Raw genomic sequence first — 17,569 nt, forward strand, 5'->3', positions numbered from 1 at the left:
CTCTTCTTTGTGGGCGCCAGATAATGGCGTAAATCACAAACAATCCCACACCAGTTTGGGATTATGATTAATAGAATGGTTATTTATTTAAAGGGGAAAAACTTACAGATCACCGTCCCAGACAACAGCCCTCTGCGCAATCAGGAAGGGAGCCTAGTCGTCAGAAGTGGAGCCAGAAGCCAGAGAGCGGTTGGAGGGAAGTGGCCGCATTTTTTAAAAGAGAGACCACGCCCCAATGGGCTGGTATCTCAGCGGCTATTGGCTGAAGGAGCAGAAGGCGCTCCCGCAACAAGTTCTTAAATGACTCGTAGGGGAAAAGATCAAAGGTTTTAATAGAAAACCCTCCCTCTCATGTTCAATGCAGTTTTCCTGCTGGTTCATTATCTGGAAGCCAGTGTGCCCAGAATGAATTCAATGCTAAAGAGAGATGACTTGTAGTCATGTGTTCTTAGCACTTTGACAGCTATGAGTCCCTGTATCAACCACTGCCCACTGCGGAAAACATTATCTGACCAGGGTAGAGAGCAGCACAGATTTATATGTATAAACCTAACTATAGAGAAGGAAGTTTGACAGCATGGTGGCTTAGCAAAGTAGCAGCAGTAGGTTCTGCTCTAGGGCCTGCCACTTCCCCGTCCACGGACTTTTGACCAGGCTTATACTACTAGGCATAAATTCCCTCCAGGGGAGCAGTCCTCAAATTCAATCAGAAAATGTTTGGCTACTTCCATCACAGTCGTGAACCTGCTCTGTAGGTAAGAGCCAGCCAGTCACAATTCCAGTGTGAATGGGAGAAAGACCCAGGAGGCTCCACCCCCGGCTGAGGAACTGTTGGCGGTCCATGGCTTCTGGAGGAGAGACAGTGTCATTATTCTTTGCGAGTATGGCCACTGATAGGTTGCATGTGTTCTAATGGATGACCCCAAACCCAAGCACATATGAGCGGCATTCACTGGACTCAGTGGGATATAAAAAAGGGGCAACACATAAATTTGGGAGGCAGACATGTTAGAGGGTTCCAGAAAGAGATGGGTAGAGGAGGATGTAGTTGGATATGATCAAAATCATTGTATGTTTTCATGAAATTCTCATAATAATGTTAATGATATTATTAAAAATGGGTGGGGTAGGAGTGACTAATTAGATGCTCTTGGGACAGCCAGGGTATAATAATATGCCTGGTGGTACCATAGACTATTTTCCTTAACAGTTGCCCAGGGAACCCAGGACCTCAGCATGCTGTGCGTGGCACATCTCCAGGAACCTAGTAATCTCACAGCCAAGTTCTGTAGGCTTGGCTGGCCCTCAGCCAGTAGGCATATACCTTAAAGAAGTCTCCCATGTGACTGGAAAAACCACTTGAGGGTCTTGTATTCTAATTTTCACAGAGACATTTTCACCGTGAAAGGAACTTGAACCAGACCTCGGGGAGTCATGTTAGCCACAGAAAATGAGGCAGGGAACAGCTTTCTGTGTGCGGTCTTAAATAGCAACTCGGCTGAAGCCAAGCTGTCCTTGCTTCCCCTCTGTCGACACTGGAAAATCCCAGCCACAGAGAGAGAGAGAGAGAGAGAGAGAGAGAGAGAGAGAGAGAGAGTCAGGAGAGAAATAGGAATGGCTGTCATTTCTTGAGGTCAGCTGAATACCTTTTCTTACCACCTCTGACAAAAAGAGCTCATCAGAAGCAGCAGCGAGAGCCTGCCATTCACCCTTCTTACAAACCATTCATTAACTCACTGAATATGCATTGAATATTCATTGTGAATGAGGCCCGTAGTGGATAGAACACAAAGGGACACTACCCTTGATCAAGGCAACAATAGGATTTATGAGTAATATTATTTGTACTGAGACAGTATAAATCTCAGAGGCACCTCCAGGATAACATGGAGTTCTTGGGGCCCTCCCGTTCCAGTGACAGGGATGTCACTACTCTGGAGAATGAGCCCTTCATTGCTGAGAGATTCTAATGAGCACAAGAAATAGCATCCCCTAATTGAGTTGAAATCTCAGCCTGTTACTTAAGAACCATGCGGGGAACCTGGCCCCTTTCCTGGATATGACATTCCCAAAGTTTGAGGACACTTCTGTCACACTGTCCTCTTCCTAACAGCTCCCCTTTTCTGAAGATTAAACTATTCCAGGTTTTCCATCAGCTTCTCATGTACTGTGACTTCTAGATATAGCACCAACTATATCACCTTTCTTTATGACTTCCTCCTGGCGATGCCAACCTTTCAGCATGCTGCTGTAACCAAGCTAGACACTCTGCTGACTTCTTTTTTTTCTTCAAAAAGATTTATTTATTATGTATTATGTATACAGTGTTCTGCCTGTATGTATGCTTGCACTCTGCTGACTTCTAATCAGGACAAACACACTCTGTACTGTCTAGAGCTTAGTCTATTGTCCAGCACTAAATCAGCTCCTGGCTGTGCATGATAATCTCTCAAGAAAGCTGTGGGGAATATTTCAGAGGCGGAGGAAAGAAAGAACAGTGCGCAGCTCAAGAGATGAAGGACAGATGCTTGGAGGAGGTGACATTGGCTCTGGCCGCTGAAGGATGGGTCAGGTTGGAGCAGGAAGAGGTGGGCATTGAAGGGTCACTTACTATGATCCATTCAATTAAAGAAACCTTTGGGGCACCGAGAGTGCCATCCATCCTTCAGCAAATAAGCAGAAAAGAGACTACAAAAAGGACAGATGAGAAACGTCTCGAAGTCACTTAGGACCCTGTGGGTTGATTATCAATTTTAGTGTGGTCCAGACAAGGGTCAAGTCCTAGGAGCCTCTTTGGTGGAGTCTGGGTCCTTTTCACAGATGCTCCATCTTTTGTAGGTCTTACATCACAAGCTGATAGGGAGCATCCTGATTGGCTCTTTCCGAGTGGATGTGGGAACAGTGTACAACCAGCCTGGTAAACGAGCCTTCCTCCCCATCTTGCTTCCTTAGTGTTCTTTGGTTTACTCTCTGATCTGTCGAGCTGGGAGTTTTCGGTGTGGTTCTCTAGATTAAAGATCTCTCAAATACCCACAGTCAGTGGAGAAGAAAGTCGGACAAGAGGGCTGGAAGGAAGGGAGGAGGAGAGAAAGGAGGAGAGTGGGGTAGCCTGGGGACTGACTGGGGACATCCAGGAATGGCTACTATCTAGAACAGCCGACAGAGGGGACCAAGAGCCTGCTGGAGTGGGAAGGGATGACGGAGTCACTGCCCATGTGCAAAGATTGTGACTCACAAGCTGTGTTTATAGGTCATCAGTTCTGTGACAAATGGGCACAGCTTACCGACCCTGGGGACATCAGAACTGGCACCAAGGGCTACCTGAAGTGTGACATCAGTGTAACCGGGAAAGGCGACGTCTTAAAGACCAACCCCAAAATCTTCGATGCTGACGAGCAGATAGAGAAGTGAGACAAACCCATCCAGAGCCCTAAAAGAGAAATTTTGTGCCCTACTTTATGTCTCTTTTCCTCTCTGCACCCCTTTCTTTTTTCATTGTTTTTATTGGGCTATATATTTTTCTCCACTTCCCTTCCTTTCTCTCCCCTCCCTATCTATCCTTTCCCATGGTCCCCATGCTCCCAATTTACTCAGGAGACCTTGTCTTTTTCTACTTCCCATGTAGATTAGATCCGTGTATGTCTCTCTTAGGGTCCTCTTTGTTGTCTAGGTTCTCTGGAATTGTAGTTTGCAGGCTGATTTTCTTTGCTTTATATTTAAAAACCACTTATGAGGTAAGTACATGTAATAACTGTCCTTCTGGTCTGGGTTACCTTACTCAAAATGATGTTTTCTAGCTCCATCCATTTGCCTACAAAATTCAAGATGTCATTTTTTCTGCTGTGTAGTACTCCATTGTGTAAATGTACCACATTTTCCTTATTCATTCTTTTGTTGAGGGGCATTTAGGTTGTTTCCAGGTTCTGGCTATGACAGACAATGCTGCTATGAACATAGTTGAGCACATGTCCTTGTGACATGATTGAGCATCCTTTGGATATATACCCAAAAGTGGTATTTCTGGGTCTTATAGAAGGTTGTTTCCTAATTTTCTGAGAAATCTCCACACTGATATCCAAAGGGGCTTTACCAGCTTGCACTCCCACCAGCAATGCAAGAATGTTCCCCTTTCCCCACAAACTCTCCAGCATAAGTTGTCATCAGTGTTTTTGATCTTGGCCATTCTTACAGGTGTAAGATGGGACCTCAGAGTTGTTTTGATTTGCATTTCTCTAATGGCTAAGGATGCTGAACATTTCCTTAAGTGTCTTTCTGCCATTTTAGATTTCTCTGTTAAGAGTTCTCTGTTTAGGTCTGTACTCCATTTTTTATTGGATTATGTGTTCTTTTGATACCATTTTTGAGTTCTTTGCATATTTTGGAAATCAGACCTCTGTCTGATGTGGGGCTGGTGAAGATCTTTTCCCATTATGTAGGCTGCCATTTTGTCTTGTTGACCATTTCCTTTGCTTACAGAAGCTTCTCAGTTTCAGGAGGTCCCATTTATTAATTGTTTCTCTCAGTGTATGTGTTACTGGGGCTATACTTAGGGAGTGGTTCCCTGTGCCAATGCAGTCAAATGTATTTCCCACTTTTCCTATGAGGTTCAGTGTGGTTGGCTTTATGTTGAGGTCTTTGATTCATTTGGACTTGAGTTTTGTGCATGGTGATAGATATGGGTCTACTTTCATTCTTCTACATTTTGATATCCAGTTATGCCAGCACCATTTTCTGGATATGCTTTCTTTTTTTCATTTGATATTTTTTGCTTCTTTGTTAAAAATCAGGTGTTTGAAAGTGTATGGATTAATATCCGGGTCTTCAATTCGGTTCCATTGGTCCTCCTGTTTGTTTTTATGCCAATACTAGGCTATTTTCAGTACTGTAGCTCTGTAGTAGTTTGAAGTCAGGGATTGTGATGCCTCCAGAAGTTCCTTTATTGTGCAGGATTGTTTTGGCTATCCTGGGTTTTTGTTTGTTTGTTTGTTTTTCCATATAAAATTGAGTACTGTTCTTTCGAGGTCTGTAAAAATCTTTGATGAGATTTTGATGGGCATTGCATTGAATCTCTAGATTGCTTTAGGTAAGATTGACATTCTTACTATGTTAATTCTACCTACACAAGAGCATAAGAGATCTTTTTGTTCTCTGGTATCTTCTTCAATTTTTTTCTTCAAAGATTTAGAGTCCTTATCATATAGGTCTTCCACTTGTTTGGTTAGAGTTACTCCAAGATATTTTATGCTATTTGAGGCTATTGTGAAGGGTGATGTTTCTCTCATTTCTTTCTCAGCCCATTTATCATCTGTGTACAGGAGGGCTACTAATTTTTTTGAGTTAATCTTGTATACTGCTATATTACTAAAGGTGTTTATGACTTATAGAAGTTCCTTGGTAGAATTTTTGGGGTTGCTTATGTAAACCTATGTAAGCAAATAGAAGAGTTTGATTTCTTCTTTTTTAATTTGCATCTCCCTTGATCTCCTTTTGTTGTCTTATTGCTCTAGCTAGAACCTCAAGAACTATATTGAATAGATAAGGAGAGAGTGAACAACTTTTTCTTGTTCCTGATATCAGTGAGATCACTTTAAGTTTTTTTCAATTTAGCCTGATGTTGGCTGTTGGCTTGCTGTATATTGCCTTTATTATGTTTAGATATGTTGTTTGTATCCCTGCTCTCTCCAAGACCTTTATCATAAAGGGATGTTGTATTTTGTTGAAGGCTTTTTCAGCATCTAATGAGATGATCATTTTTTGTTTATATGGTGGATTACCTTGATAGATTTTCGTATGTCGAACCACCCCTGTATCTCTGGGATGAAGCCAACTTGATCGTGATGGATGACTTTTCTGATGTGTTCTTGATCCACCTCTTTCCATATGGGTGCATGAGCACTGCCAAGCTCATGGCTCGTCTTTCAGAGGCTCTTCTCTGTCAGAGACCCCTGAATATATCTTCTCAAAACTGTGGCTTTTTTGGGAGCTCTGATTCTGGGACAAGAACACTGCTTCCCTGTGACACCTTATTTTAGAAAACCATTCTATTGTTATTATTATTACTATTATTAATTCCTTTGGAATTTTATATATCTTGTTTATATTTACCCCCTACTCCTCTCTCCCACCCATCCTAGATCAAACCCCTCTTCCCTATGCTTCCCTTTTTGTTGTGTATCCATTTTGTTGCTGTTTAAAGAGAAGACTATTCCACAGCAGCTTTCCTCTGGCTCTTGTGGTCTTTCTCCCACCTTTCCCCACATTCCCTGAGTCTTAAATGTATGCATTATGTAGATAAGTCATCCTGTGATTATATGATTTATCCACATGTAGCTGTTTTTTCTTTGAAAGAATTATACTTTCAACCACTGGTTTATGGGGGGAGGGAAAGAGTTAAATTCTAGAAAGAACTAGAAAGAAAACTTGGTTTAGTGATGAATTCCGGTGTTTTTCTATATCCATGTTTTTATTTCTGCCACCAATGGACACCTGCCCTTTCTTTCTACTCTTGAGTGACAGGCCTTTTTAATTTTAAAAATCTTTTTTTTCCCCTCTAGGAACCTTTTGATCCCTCAAGGATTTCCATCAGAGAGACCCTGGGCTAGATTCTATGTGAGGCTCTATCGAGCAGAAGGGTTACCCAAAATGAACTCCAGCATTATGGCAAATGTCACCAAAGCATTTGTGGGTGACAGCAAGGACCTTGTGGATCCCTTCGTGGAGGTGTCCTTTGCTGGGCAGACGGTGAGGAACCTTTGTCACCAATGGTGACAAATATGCCCTGCTCTGCATACAGAACATTTTCATCAAATGAAATTGGGTTAAAAGTGCCCAGAGAAAACCTTGTCACAAGAAGGGGAAGTGTAGAGAAGGCTTGCTCACTCTCGCCTCACTGGAGTTGAGAAGGCTTGCCCACTCATGCCTCACTAGACACTGTGGAAGGTAGCTACGGCTGGACGTGTTGCAACTTAGGGCCTGGTAGAAAAATGCCTTTCCTCACTTCTGGCTACTTCTCTAAGCAAGTATCAGGCCCTCAGCCCTGTAGAATAATTACCACTCTCCCCTGACCCATTTCACAATGTTCGAGGTAGTCTTTCTTCTATGTCTAGATACCTTTGTTCCTTTCTCAAGGGCTATTGGAAGAATCAAGGCCTAGGTTCATGGCCAAAGCTGGGTTCTGCCTTCCTGAACTTAGAAACTTTGAACGTATTTTATGCTTTCAAAATATGTCCCCATCCCTTCCCACAGCAGGAGTGAATGCTGGAGAATTTCTAACTTGGGTTGAATTTGGGGGCCATATGGGACAGCATTCCAATCTACGACCAGGAAACTGAGGTCCAGGCTGCAGCATTGATTCACTCAAGGTCATATGTGACCTGCACCCGGGTCTGTGTGTAGGCATGAGCTCAGGGTCTAGCTATGTCTATACTTTCCTGGAGATGCATAGAACAGCTCATATCCCTAACACAGGCATTCACCCCAGCACTGGTCTGTTAAGTAGAAATTCCCAAGGACAATCATTCACCTCTGCCCCATTGTTCCATATAGCATGTAGATCATCAATAATGTCAATGGGGTATAGTTGATTTTCACAGGTGTCATGGGAAGCAGGTCTATCTTTGATAATCCCCTTTATATCCCCAGGAGGTTTGAAACAGTTCCTTTAGGCATTTATTTTCATGGCTCACATCTTCCTGGCTTCCTTTCCTTTTAGGGGAGAACCTCAGTGCAAAAGAATTGTGCTGACCCCGTGTGGCATGAGCAGGTAGTCTTCAAGGAAATGTTCCCTCCCCTGTGCCGGAGGGTTAAAATCCAGGTGTGGGATGAGGGCAGCATGAACGACGTGGCCCTGGCAACCCACTTCATCGACCTGAAGAAGATCTCCAACGAGCAGGATGGAGATAAAGGTAGCATTGCCCGTGTCTGCCTTGGCCGGAGGTCTCAAAACCACAGTCGCCTTTAAAGAGAGAGGGCCACGTAGGCATGTGGTAGCACCTTTCACGGTTCTGAGGTCTGTGGCCTGGCTTGGTTAAGCCAGTGGATGGAACCTAGCTCTGGTCTTAGGTCTTCCATGACCATTGCTAGCTACCTGGAGTGTGTTACTGTTCTCTTAAGAAAATGGAGTTATGATAAAACCAAAGTTTGGTAAGCTAAAATCTACAGGCCAAATCTATCCTATTACATGGCTTTGTTTGGTTCTGTATGAACAGTTTTTGCATGTTTCTGTGATTGGGGTTCTCCTATATAAAAATTATGTCCCCAGTCACTTGATGGTAACAAGACAGCATGAGGATGGCAGGGGGCCGTGGGTGATTGTTCCCAGTGAGCTGGGAGAGCCTCAGGTAATTCACAAAGTACTGAAGGTGGCAGGCAGGGAAAGAACTCCTCCTTGGTATATGATTCCATTTCCAAAATCATATTAGTGTACAAGAATTCCTAAATAAACCTCCATTTAAATTCATAGCAATCTTTCTCTGCAAATGTATGCCAACTGACAAATATACATATATACATATGTATCTACATACACATATCACAAACATATATAACTAAATGGTAAAATATAAACACACACATATGTATATGTATATATATAGTGTATCTAATTGTATGTCATGTAGAGATGACATTAGTTTAGCTGCTTTATTTTTTCTCAACTAGATGGCTATTTCCCAAGAGCAGAGACTGGTATATTTTTATGTCCTTCACAGACTGACATTACAGAAAGCCCTCAATGGATGTGTGTTGTCTATTTCTTGATATTGCAGCAGCACAATAAAAAAACACACCCATCCATCTACACTTTCTCAACTAGATGCTAACATGTTTTATTCACAGCGTTTTAGGAGCCTCTTGATGGTTTTCAGAAAGAAATATGTTTGTGTTTTAGAAGTAGACGCCGGGGACCATAAACTCTTTCTATCCTTTTAAACAATAATTTCCCTGCTCCTTTAAGTTCTCTCAAAGGAGAACAGACTCTGAAGGATAGAATCTAGTCTGGAGCAGTCAGGGAGAAAAGAGACATTTAGGCAGAAAGAGGTTTTATATCTATGACTATATGAACACATTTACTTGGCAACTATGGGCAAGTTAATAAGCAAATTGTGACTCCCTCTTTATTTCTAATAGTAGGGGCATGACCTAAGGGACCATGGGAAGCACTTAATAGATAGTATCCTGTTAATCTTGATAGGTTAATCTTGATGTAGGCACTATAAGCTTTTCCTCCAGATGAGGAAACTGAGGCACAAGGAACTTAAGAAATTTGTCCAGGCTCACGCAACTGAAAAGTCCCAAAGCTGGGATTTGAACCCACCGGGGCGAATCTTCAGAAACATCCTGCTGTTTTGCTTTTCACAAAGGAACATGCGTGGGATTGGTGTAGGCAGGCCAGTGGAAAAGCACTTGCCTACAAAGTGAAAGGCCTTGGGTTTGATTCCCAGCACTGAAAAAGAAAGGGACGTTGTGCTCACAAATGTTCTCACAGATGTCATGTCTTCTCAGATGTTCTGTATTAAGAAACTATTTATGACAGGCATAAGCTAAAATCATCAGGTCTTTTCAGTTCTATGGTTAGGAAATACTTTAGAACATCCCTTTCTCACTATCTCTACCACCCTACCCTACTAGTCCAAGCTACAGTGAACTTAGCTTTTAGGGTAAAATGGTTCCCAAAGCAGTTTGCCCAAATCCATTCTGGCAAGCCTTCACATGGTAGCCATAATGGTCTTAAGAGACATGGTTACATTATCAATTTGGTAAAAATCCCTTTAAAATATTCTTAGATGTAAACGGAGACTGCTTTTTTTTGTTTCCCAGCCACCAAAACCCAAATAATCACACAAAACTATATTAATTATAACACTGTTTGGTTAGAGGCTCAGGCATATTTCTAGCTAGCTCTTACATCTTAAATTAACCCATTTCCATTAATCTATGTATCACCACTTGGCTGTGGCTTACCGGTAAGGTCCTGGTGATGTGGGACAGTGCTCTGTTTGTGTTGATTTCATTCGCTAATAAAGAAACTGCCTTGGCCAGCCCTTAGGTGGGTGGAGTAGACAGAACAGGAAGAAGGAAGTGAGGTAGATGGCTCAGTCAGATGCCCCGCCTCTCCTAAGTTAGGCAGATTGCCGTGCCTCTCTTCAGAGAGAGAGACAGATGCGATGAAGCTAGCCACCAGGTCAGACGTGCTGAATCTTTCCCGGTAAGACACCATTTGTGGTGTTACACAGATTATTAGATATGGGTTAGTCAAGATGTGAGAAAGAGGCTGGAATTAATGGGCCAGGCAGTGTTTAAAAGAATACAGTTTTCGTGTAATTATTTCGGGGTATAAGCTAGCCGGTGGCCGGGAGCTGGGCAGGATGAAAAGCAGGCCTGTCCGCAGCTCCTCACTACAGTCCTGGTGTCTTTCTCTTTTGGCAGCAGCATGGCGTCTCCCTGACCCTGCCTTCTTTCTCCTTGCATTCAGTTTAGTTTTCCCATCTACCTATATTTGTCCTGCCCCAGGCCAAAGTGGCTTCTTTATTAATCAATGGTAGTTAAACATAATCATAGCATACATAGTGAGCAAAATCCATAACAAGCCTTAAGGCCTCTCACCTTTCCAAATTCTTCTCGTAGACCCTTCTCTGTACTCTTTGCAGCTGGTTCACAGCCCCTTTACCCCAGTCCTCTGTGCTCCATCAACCCATCCTTTATTCTTGCAACACCACATGTAGCCCCTTCATGGTGTTTACAGTGTAAATGTTAATGTAAATACCTAGCATGTTGCCTACTTCATGTTAGGAATAAATAAACATTTGATGACTAAATGGTGACAAAATGGCACGTCGTGCCCTCTATAGTACACAGGGAAAAGTGTAAACATGTAAAAGGAAGACCAGATGGAAACTGAGCAAAATATTGTCTTTGGAGATGATGCCTTCTAAATATTTTCTTTTATCTGTATGTCATAAATTTTTATATACAACTTTTATAAAACAAACATATGGTAAACATGAATGTTCACTAAGACACCTAATGCTTGGGTTCTCCTTAGGCTTTCTTCCCACCTTTGGACCTGCCTGGATTAACTTGTATGGCTCCCCCAGGAACCAGAGTCTGATGGATGACTACCAGGAGTTGAATGAGGGTTTTGGGGAAGGTGTGGCCTTTAGGGGTCGGATCTTGGTGGAAATTGCTGTGGAAATTCTCTCTGGTGGGGCCCAGGAGTCTAAGTTCTCCAAGGCTCTGAAGGAGCTGAAGCTGTCTTCCAAAGACAAAGACTCCAAATCTAAAGGCTCAAGTAAGGACAAGGCTGATAAAACGGACGAAGGCAAAGCCCAGCAGGCTGCAGACAAGACTAACTCCATGGAGGTGGAGGTGGAATCTTTCGCTGTCCCCCCAGAGGTAGGTATGAGCATCGCTCCTCTGGGCCTGACATAGGAGAGCCCAGCCCAGACACTTGCCAGGGATCCAGAAGGCCTTTTCCTGTCCAGGTCTCATCTTTCCTGAAAAATTGTGCTGGCCTAGTGCTGAGCCTTGTGGTGTGTCCTCTGTTCTTGCAAGTGGTGTGGCCATATGCTCATGACAGACTTCAAAATCTCTCAAGTGTGGATCCTGTGGGGACTCAAAGGAAACGTAAAAGTAGTCAGACTTTGGAGGGAGTGGGTAGTAGGAGGGATGAGTAAACTCTGCTGTCCATCTTTGTTTAGCTGCATTATGTTGGAGCATTTTGGGGGGATGTGAGACCACATAGAAGAATAGGCCACAAGCTGAGTGTTAAGAACTGGAGAAGCCTCATCTACCCAGGATGAAACCAAAACCCCACAGCATGCTCATCTGCAATTAGTTCCCACCATTAAAACATCAGCACCTCCTCAGCCCAGCTCTGTAGCACAGGCAAGAAACTGGGGTGTCAAGAAGAACATCAGCTATGACTCTCCTCTCACTTTTTAATCCTAGTTGTGTGGTTTGTAGTCAAGCAAGTGAGTGAGTTCTGCGTGTTCTCAGTAACAGAAGAGGGTTTATTTCAACCGAACCTAGCTAGCTCTGTGTCTGGGAACATCTCCTGGGTCACCACAAGGGGGATGACATCTCCTGGGTCAACCCAAGGAGGATGACAGCTGTTCACCCGGACTGTCCATTCCTAGGGAGGCTGGGCAGACCCCAGCACTGCAGTATGAGCGTCATCCTTACCTTGGAAGAGCTATTTATTTTTCCATCTCGGTTCTTAAGAAATCACTGGGGACAACTCAGAATGAGGGTCGAAAACCCTGGCACTAGTTTTACTGCTCTAGGTTGCCATTTATACTCTAAATGAGGTCTTATAGGTTGCTCTGTCATAGACAGCTTCTGAGGGCTGATGAGAACATATATATAAATTGTCTCAGATCTTTTAGCATGTTCATGGTGAGGCTTGCCATGTTTTTATGGCTATTGTCCTTGGCTTGCTCCCTCCACCAAGGAGAGGCTATTTAGAGCTTGCCACCTGTTGTTTGTGTCTTGACTTCTTCAGCACCTCCACACCTCCCTTTGGATTCTCATCTGAGATACTTTCTCTGGAGATGTATATTATCAGTTTGTTGGGGTTGGAGTTGGTGTTGTCTGCATGGGACTATGAGCATGTGTGTGTTCAGAATATAAGGCAACATTGGAGACTTGACTTTGCATGTTGTGGGTGCTTCTATGCCTCCACCCTTTCCACATCTTGGTGTCTCATTGGTGGCAGTTTCTTGTCAGATTCATTAGTCACTTGTTGTATAACAAGTCACCCCAAAGCTTAGTGGATTAATATCAAGTGCTTATTTTCTTTGTGAGTGAGGAGTTTTGGAAAACCGTAGTACAATGATTCTGGTCTCAACTGATTCCTTGGAGGAAACTTTTATTAAGATCTTGGCAGAAGCTATGGTCCTTTGAAGGTGTCACAGGACTGGAGGACCTATCTCAAGAGGACTATGTGACACTCTGGAGGCCTTGGTACCTTGCTGGCTATTGGCATGAGAATGCAGTGCTTTATGATAAGTTTTGTTCTTAAAAAGATAGTAGCTGGGCAGCTGCGCGTAGCTGCGCGGAGACTCACGAAACACGTGTGACCAGGGCGGCGGGTGAACAGGCGGTGCAGCGGCAGGTTAATGGCACAGACACAGAAAATAGACATAAAGCTTTATTAAAGGAGAGAGGGAGAGGGAGAAGGAGAGGGAGAGGAAGAGGGAGACAGGGGGAGAGAGAGAGAGAGAGAGAGAGAGAGAGAGAGAGAGAGAGAGAGAGAGAGAGAGAGAGAGGGGGGAAGAGAGGCAGAGGCGAAGCTGCCTCTCTGAGAGGAAGATGGAAAAGAGAGTGAGCTCAGGCAGGAAGCTGAAGATCAGCCTGTCTCAGCAGATGGGGGGGGGATGGGCGTGGCTTGTCTCTTAAAGGGACAGGGACCAAAACCATAACAATAAGGACCCTCCCCTAAATTCTGAGGATCCTTATGACATGGAAGTTCATTTCCTTACCCTAGAGTGGTGATCTAAGAGGGAGCAAGCAAGGTCATGACCAAGCCATGATGTTACAGACTGATATTTCTGCATCGCTGCTGCCTTCCTTCTTTTTACTAGGAGCAGATCATTTTATCCAGCCTTTATGCAGAAGGAAGAGAGTTAGGGGAGGATTAGCTAAGAATTCATGGACAAACTATAAAGCTACTACTCAGGACATGTAGGTTTCCTACAGCCTGAGCAGGATCAACCTGCCCCCATCAAGCCTTTCTTGCTGCGTCTTTTTTCCTTGTCAGCTTTCCAGGGTCATAGAAGCCCAAATCACTGGCTGTAGCATCTTCACTGCACATCTGGACATCAAGAGACCCTATGATGCTGCCTTTCCCTAGTCTCCCTCATTATTTATGGATGCTTCTCTCTCCTCTGCCACACTCTCACAGAGCATAGCCAGCCTGGGAATGGGACCATTTATAAAGTCTATGGTTGCTGATTGAACAGCTCCCTAACAAACATCTTGCTCAACATGGGCAAGAGTAAATCTAGAGCCTAACTCCATGGAGCTTATGATGTAAAAGGGAAGAGAACACATACAAATGCATCCAGCAGGAAGTAGGAAGTGATGAGTACATTAGGAACTATAAACTGCTATTGTTTATAGGGCTAGAAAGTTCAGTGATTAAAATTTTAGGCCTCTGACAAAGCAGCTGGATATCAGTACAGTGTGTCAGTCAGTGCAGTGGTCACCCACTGGGAAACCACTGGGGACACAATCATCTCTGTTTGTCTCCTTGGGCAGAGGACTTAACCCCTGTGATAGTTGCTTTCCTCTTTGCCGTGGCAAAACAAACGACTAGAAACAACTTCAAGAAAGGGGTTTTCTGGCTCACAGTTTGAAGACACAGTCCAGCATGGGAGGGATGTCATGGCAGCAGGAGCCTGAGGCAGCTGGTCACATGGCATCCACAGTTGGGGAGCAAAGAGAGATGAACGTTGGTACTCAACCCCCATTGTGAGCTCTGTGAACACCAAATATCATCATCATCATCATCATCATCATCATCGATCCAGTTTAAGGGATGCTTCCAGAAGGGAGAGGGCCATTTAAATTGGAGCTAGAAGAATGCAGAGGATTCGACTATCGACTTGAACTATTGAGATATTTACTGTAGTTACTGTTTTTTGGGTTCATATGTCAGCTTTTTACCAAGTGTTCCCGGTCCTACTGTGATGCTTTTGTCATAAATAAGAGAAACAACAGCCGGAAGATGGATGCCACTTCCTCCAAGTCCAATAGCTGTCAGTTTGGCTGGTTTGCTGTGCCATCTGCCATCTCGAGGTCCCATGGTTTGCTTTCCCTCTAGTCTCTATGTGGTTTTCACCCTCCTCCCAGAGAGTAAACCCAGCCCTGGACTACAAGATAAGAGGCTGGTGGAGGGATAGTGACTAAGTTCCAGCTCTGTGCCTCACCCTGCCCCGGGTTTCTGGTCAATAGAAACAGTTCCTGGACTGTCCAATGCTACCGGAAAGACCTCTTACCCAATTACCATAAATCCTTTGGTTCCCTGAGGGGCCTGCTTCAGAACTCTTGTTCAATGGAGCCCTACATCTGTGAGGCCACAGTTATTTTGGTTCCCTTAGCTCCGCCTTTCTGCTCTTTCCATGGAGTTTGGTAAATCCAGCTGCAGATCTAGGGACTCTGTCTCTATGTCCTGGCTGGGTCACTGTGCTCCATTGACATCTGGTGCCTATGCTGTCCGCATGTTCCACATTAGGAAGAACTACTTGCAAAGAACTGAGTATTGTCCTATAGAGCAGTGGTTCTCAACCTTCCTAATGCTGCAACCTTTTAACCTTTTAATAGAGTTCCTCATGTTGTAGGGATCCCAACTATAAAATTACCTTCATTGCTACTTCATAACTGTAGCGTGAATCATAATGTAAATATTTTTTTGGAGATAGAGGTTTGACAAGGGGTTGTGACTCATAGGCTGAGAACCAGTGTGAAATGACTCCTGCCTTATGGCCTGCCATAATCCAGTCTTCCAAACCACCCATGGACTCCTTGACCAAGCAGCCTTGGTGAAGACCAGGCCTCAAGCCTTAGCTGACCTTAACTTGCTATGTGGGCTTGGAAGCCCCTTCATCTTCCTGAGCTTTATGTTACAAAGGTAAATGGTGGAGGCCGGAGTAGATAACTCAAAAGCCCTTTTCAATATCAAAGCATTTGCGACTGACAGGCAGGTGGATCTCTTGCAACAGCGTTCAGAGTGCAGAGCACCCCAGACACACGGGATCGATTGGTGATTCTGCCCCTGTGTAACACTTCCCCCTCTTTTCCCAGTTTCCTAATTCTGTGAGGAAGTCACTTTGACTCTGGGCGAGCACCAAGGTGACAGGTTAGCTCATGTGAAGCTCAGAGACCCGAGGATCTGGGATCAGAGCACCTGAGAAAGTTACTCAGCAATACAAGCTTCCATTCCTCCAGTTTTCTCTTCTGTGAAATGGGAATGGTCCGGATTCCAATCTCCCAAAGTTGTTACAAAGAACAAATAATAAATGTACGTGAGCCCCCGATGCAATTAAGTCACGTGTAAGGGTTCAGTGCAGTGACTCTCCGCAGCTCATCTTTGATTTTTCTGGGTCTACAAACCTGTTCTGTGCTGGGTCCTCCCCAGCTTCTTGGGAAGACACACAAGCTCATCTGTTGCCATGAAAGGAGAATTTTTTTGTATGTTAAGTTAGCAGTTTATAGGGTGATTCTGTACCATTTTAGACCAGTGGGTTTGGGTTTATGATTATTGACCATGATAGCTCCTTGTCTGCTTAGTGGCAAGACCTGACATTTCCAGCTGAAGCAGAGACTCAGGCGTCAATGAATCACATTAGACCAAATGAGTTTCACTAACTCGGCTTTCTAGTGTAAAAAGGAAGCCAGCTCTGTCTAGCAATTCTTTCTCTTTGTAGATTGTGCCGGAAAAATATGAGGACTTTTTACTCTTTGGAGCCTTTTTTGAAGCTACCATGATTGACCGGAAGATTGGAGACAAGCCCATCAGCTTTGAAGTTTCTGTTGGTAAGTGCAGACACGTGTTCATTTCTTGAATAAATGATCAATGCCTTACATGAAGGTGATTATATTCTGGTGGAGATGGCAGGTGACACCTCATCTAGGAATGGTAGTTCCTTGTCTACCCAATGTCACATAAAGAGTAGATGTGTTCCTATAGGTTTGGTTGCTGTTTGTTTGTATAACAGTAATCAGTATAGGTTTGGGTTCAGGGACTTGGAAGGCTAATCTTGGCTCCATTACTTTGGGCTGACTTAATTTCTCTGGGTCTGGTTTTCCTCATGTATAAAATGGGAGCTGCAGTAACTTCTTACAGAACCGTAAGTTTAATAAACTGATGCGAAACATCACACATTCAACAGATGCTATGGTTAGAGCTTCCTGCCATCGTCCTTGGCTAGTGTGCACCTCAGCTGAAAGGACTCATGGCATCCGTGAAGAGAGCGTCACATTTGAGCTGTTCTGTTGCAGCAGGGCAGAGGGAAGTAGAGAGGGGACTCACTCCTGAGCCACACAGCTGGAGACCATGGGACTCACTCCTGAGCCACACAGCCGGAGACCTGGCGCAGGGTCCCCTGTCTGCATGTCCACAGGGTGCAGACATCTGTTAGATCTATGAAAGTTAGTTCTGACAAGAGAGGCTTTTGTTTTGTTTTTACCTTTTGCTGATTTATTGAAAATAAATTTTTTTCTCACATAATTTATCCTGATTATGATTCCATCTCCTTCTACCCCTCCCAGTTCCCCCACCTCCTCTTCCATCTGGATCCACCCTCTTTCTGTCTCTCATTAGAGAACAAACAGGCTTCTAAGGGATTAGTGATATGATCTGATATGATAGGTATGATGATATGATATGGTATGATGATATGATTTGATATAATGAAGCAAAAATTAACACATCAGCATTGGTCAAAACAAAAAAACAGTCTAAGAGAAGACACAAAGAAATAGAGACTCATTCATTGTCATGCTCAGGAAAACCATAAAAAACGCTAAACCATATACACACAAAGGGCTGTAGAGCAAAAATAGAGAATAA

The 17,569-nt window shown here is 43.8% G+C and overlaps 1 protein-coding gene across 1 annotated transcript in view; it reads left to right on the forward strand.

The window, feature by feature from the left end:
- Fer1l6 (fer-1 like family member 6) overlaps positions 1 to 17,569 on the forward strand; it is a 113,882-nt gene that overhangs the window by 13,547 nt on the left and 82,766 nt on the right. Inside the window, 6 exon segments of the mRNA XM_038342996.1 lie at positions 2,839 to 2,917; positions 3,251 to 3,407; positions 6,555 to 6,741; positions 7,712 to 7,904; positions 11,042 to 11,391; positions 16,425 to 16,533. Coding sequence (XP_038198924.1) covers positions 2,839 to 2,917; positions 3,251 to 3,407; positions 6,555 to 6,741; positions 7,712 to 7,904; positions 11,042 to 11,391; positions 16,425 to 16,533 — 1,075 coding nt within the window.

The sequence above is a fragment of the Arvicola amphibius genome, chromosome 9 (genome assembly GCF_903992535.2).
Source record: "Arvicola amphibius chromosome 9, mArvAmp1.2, whole genome shotgun sequence".
NCBI lineage: Eukaryota > Metazoa > Chordata > Mammalia > Rodentia > Cricetidae > Arvicola > Arvicola amphibius.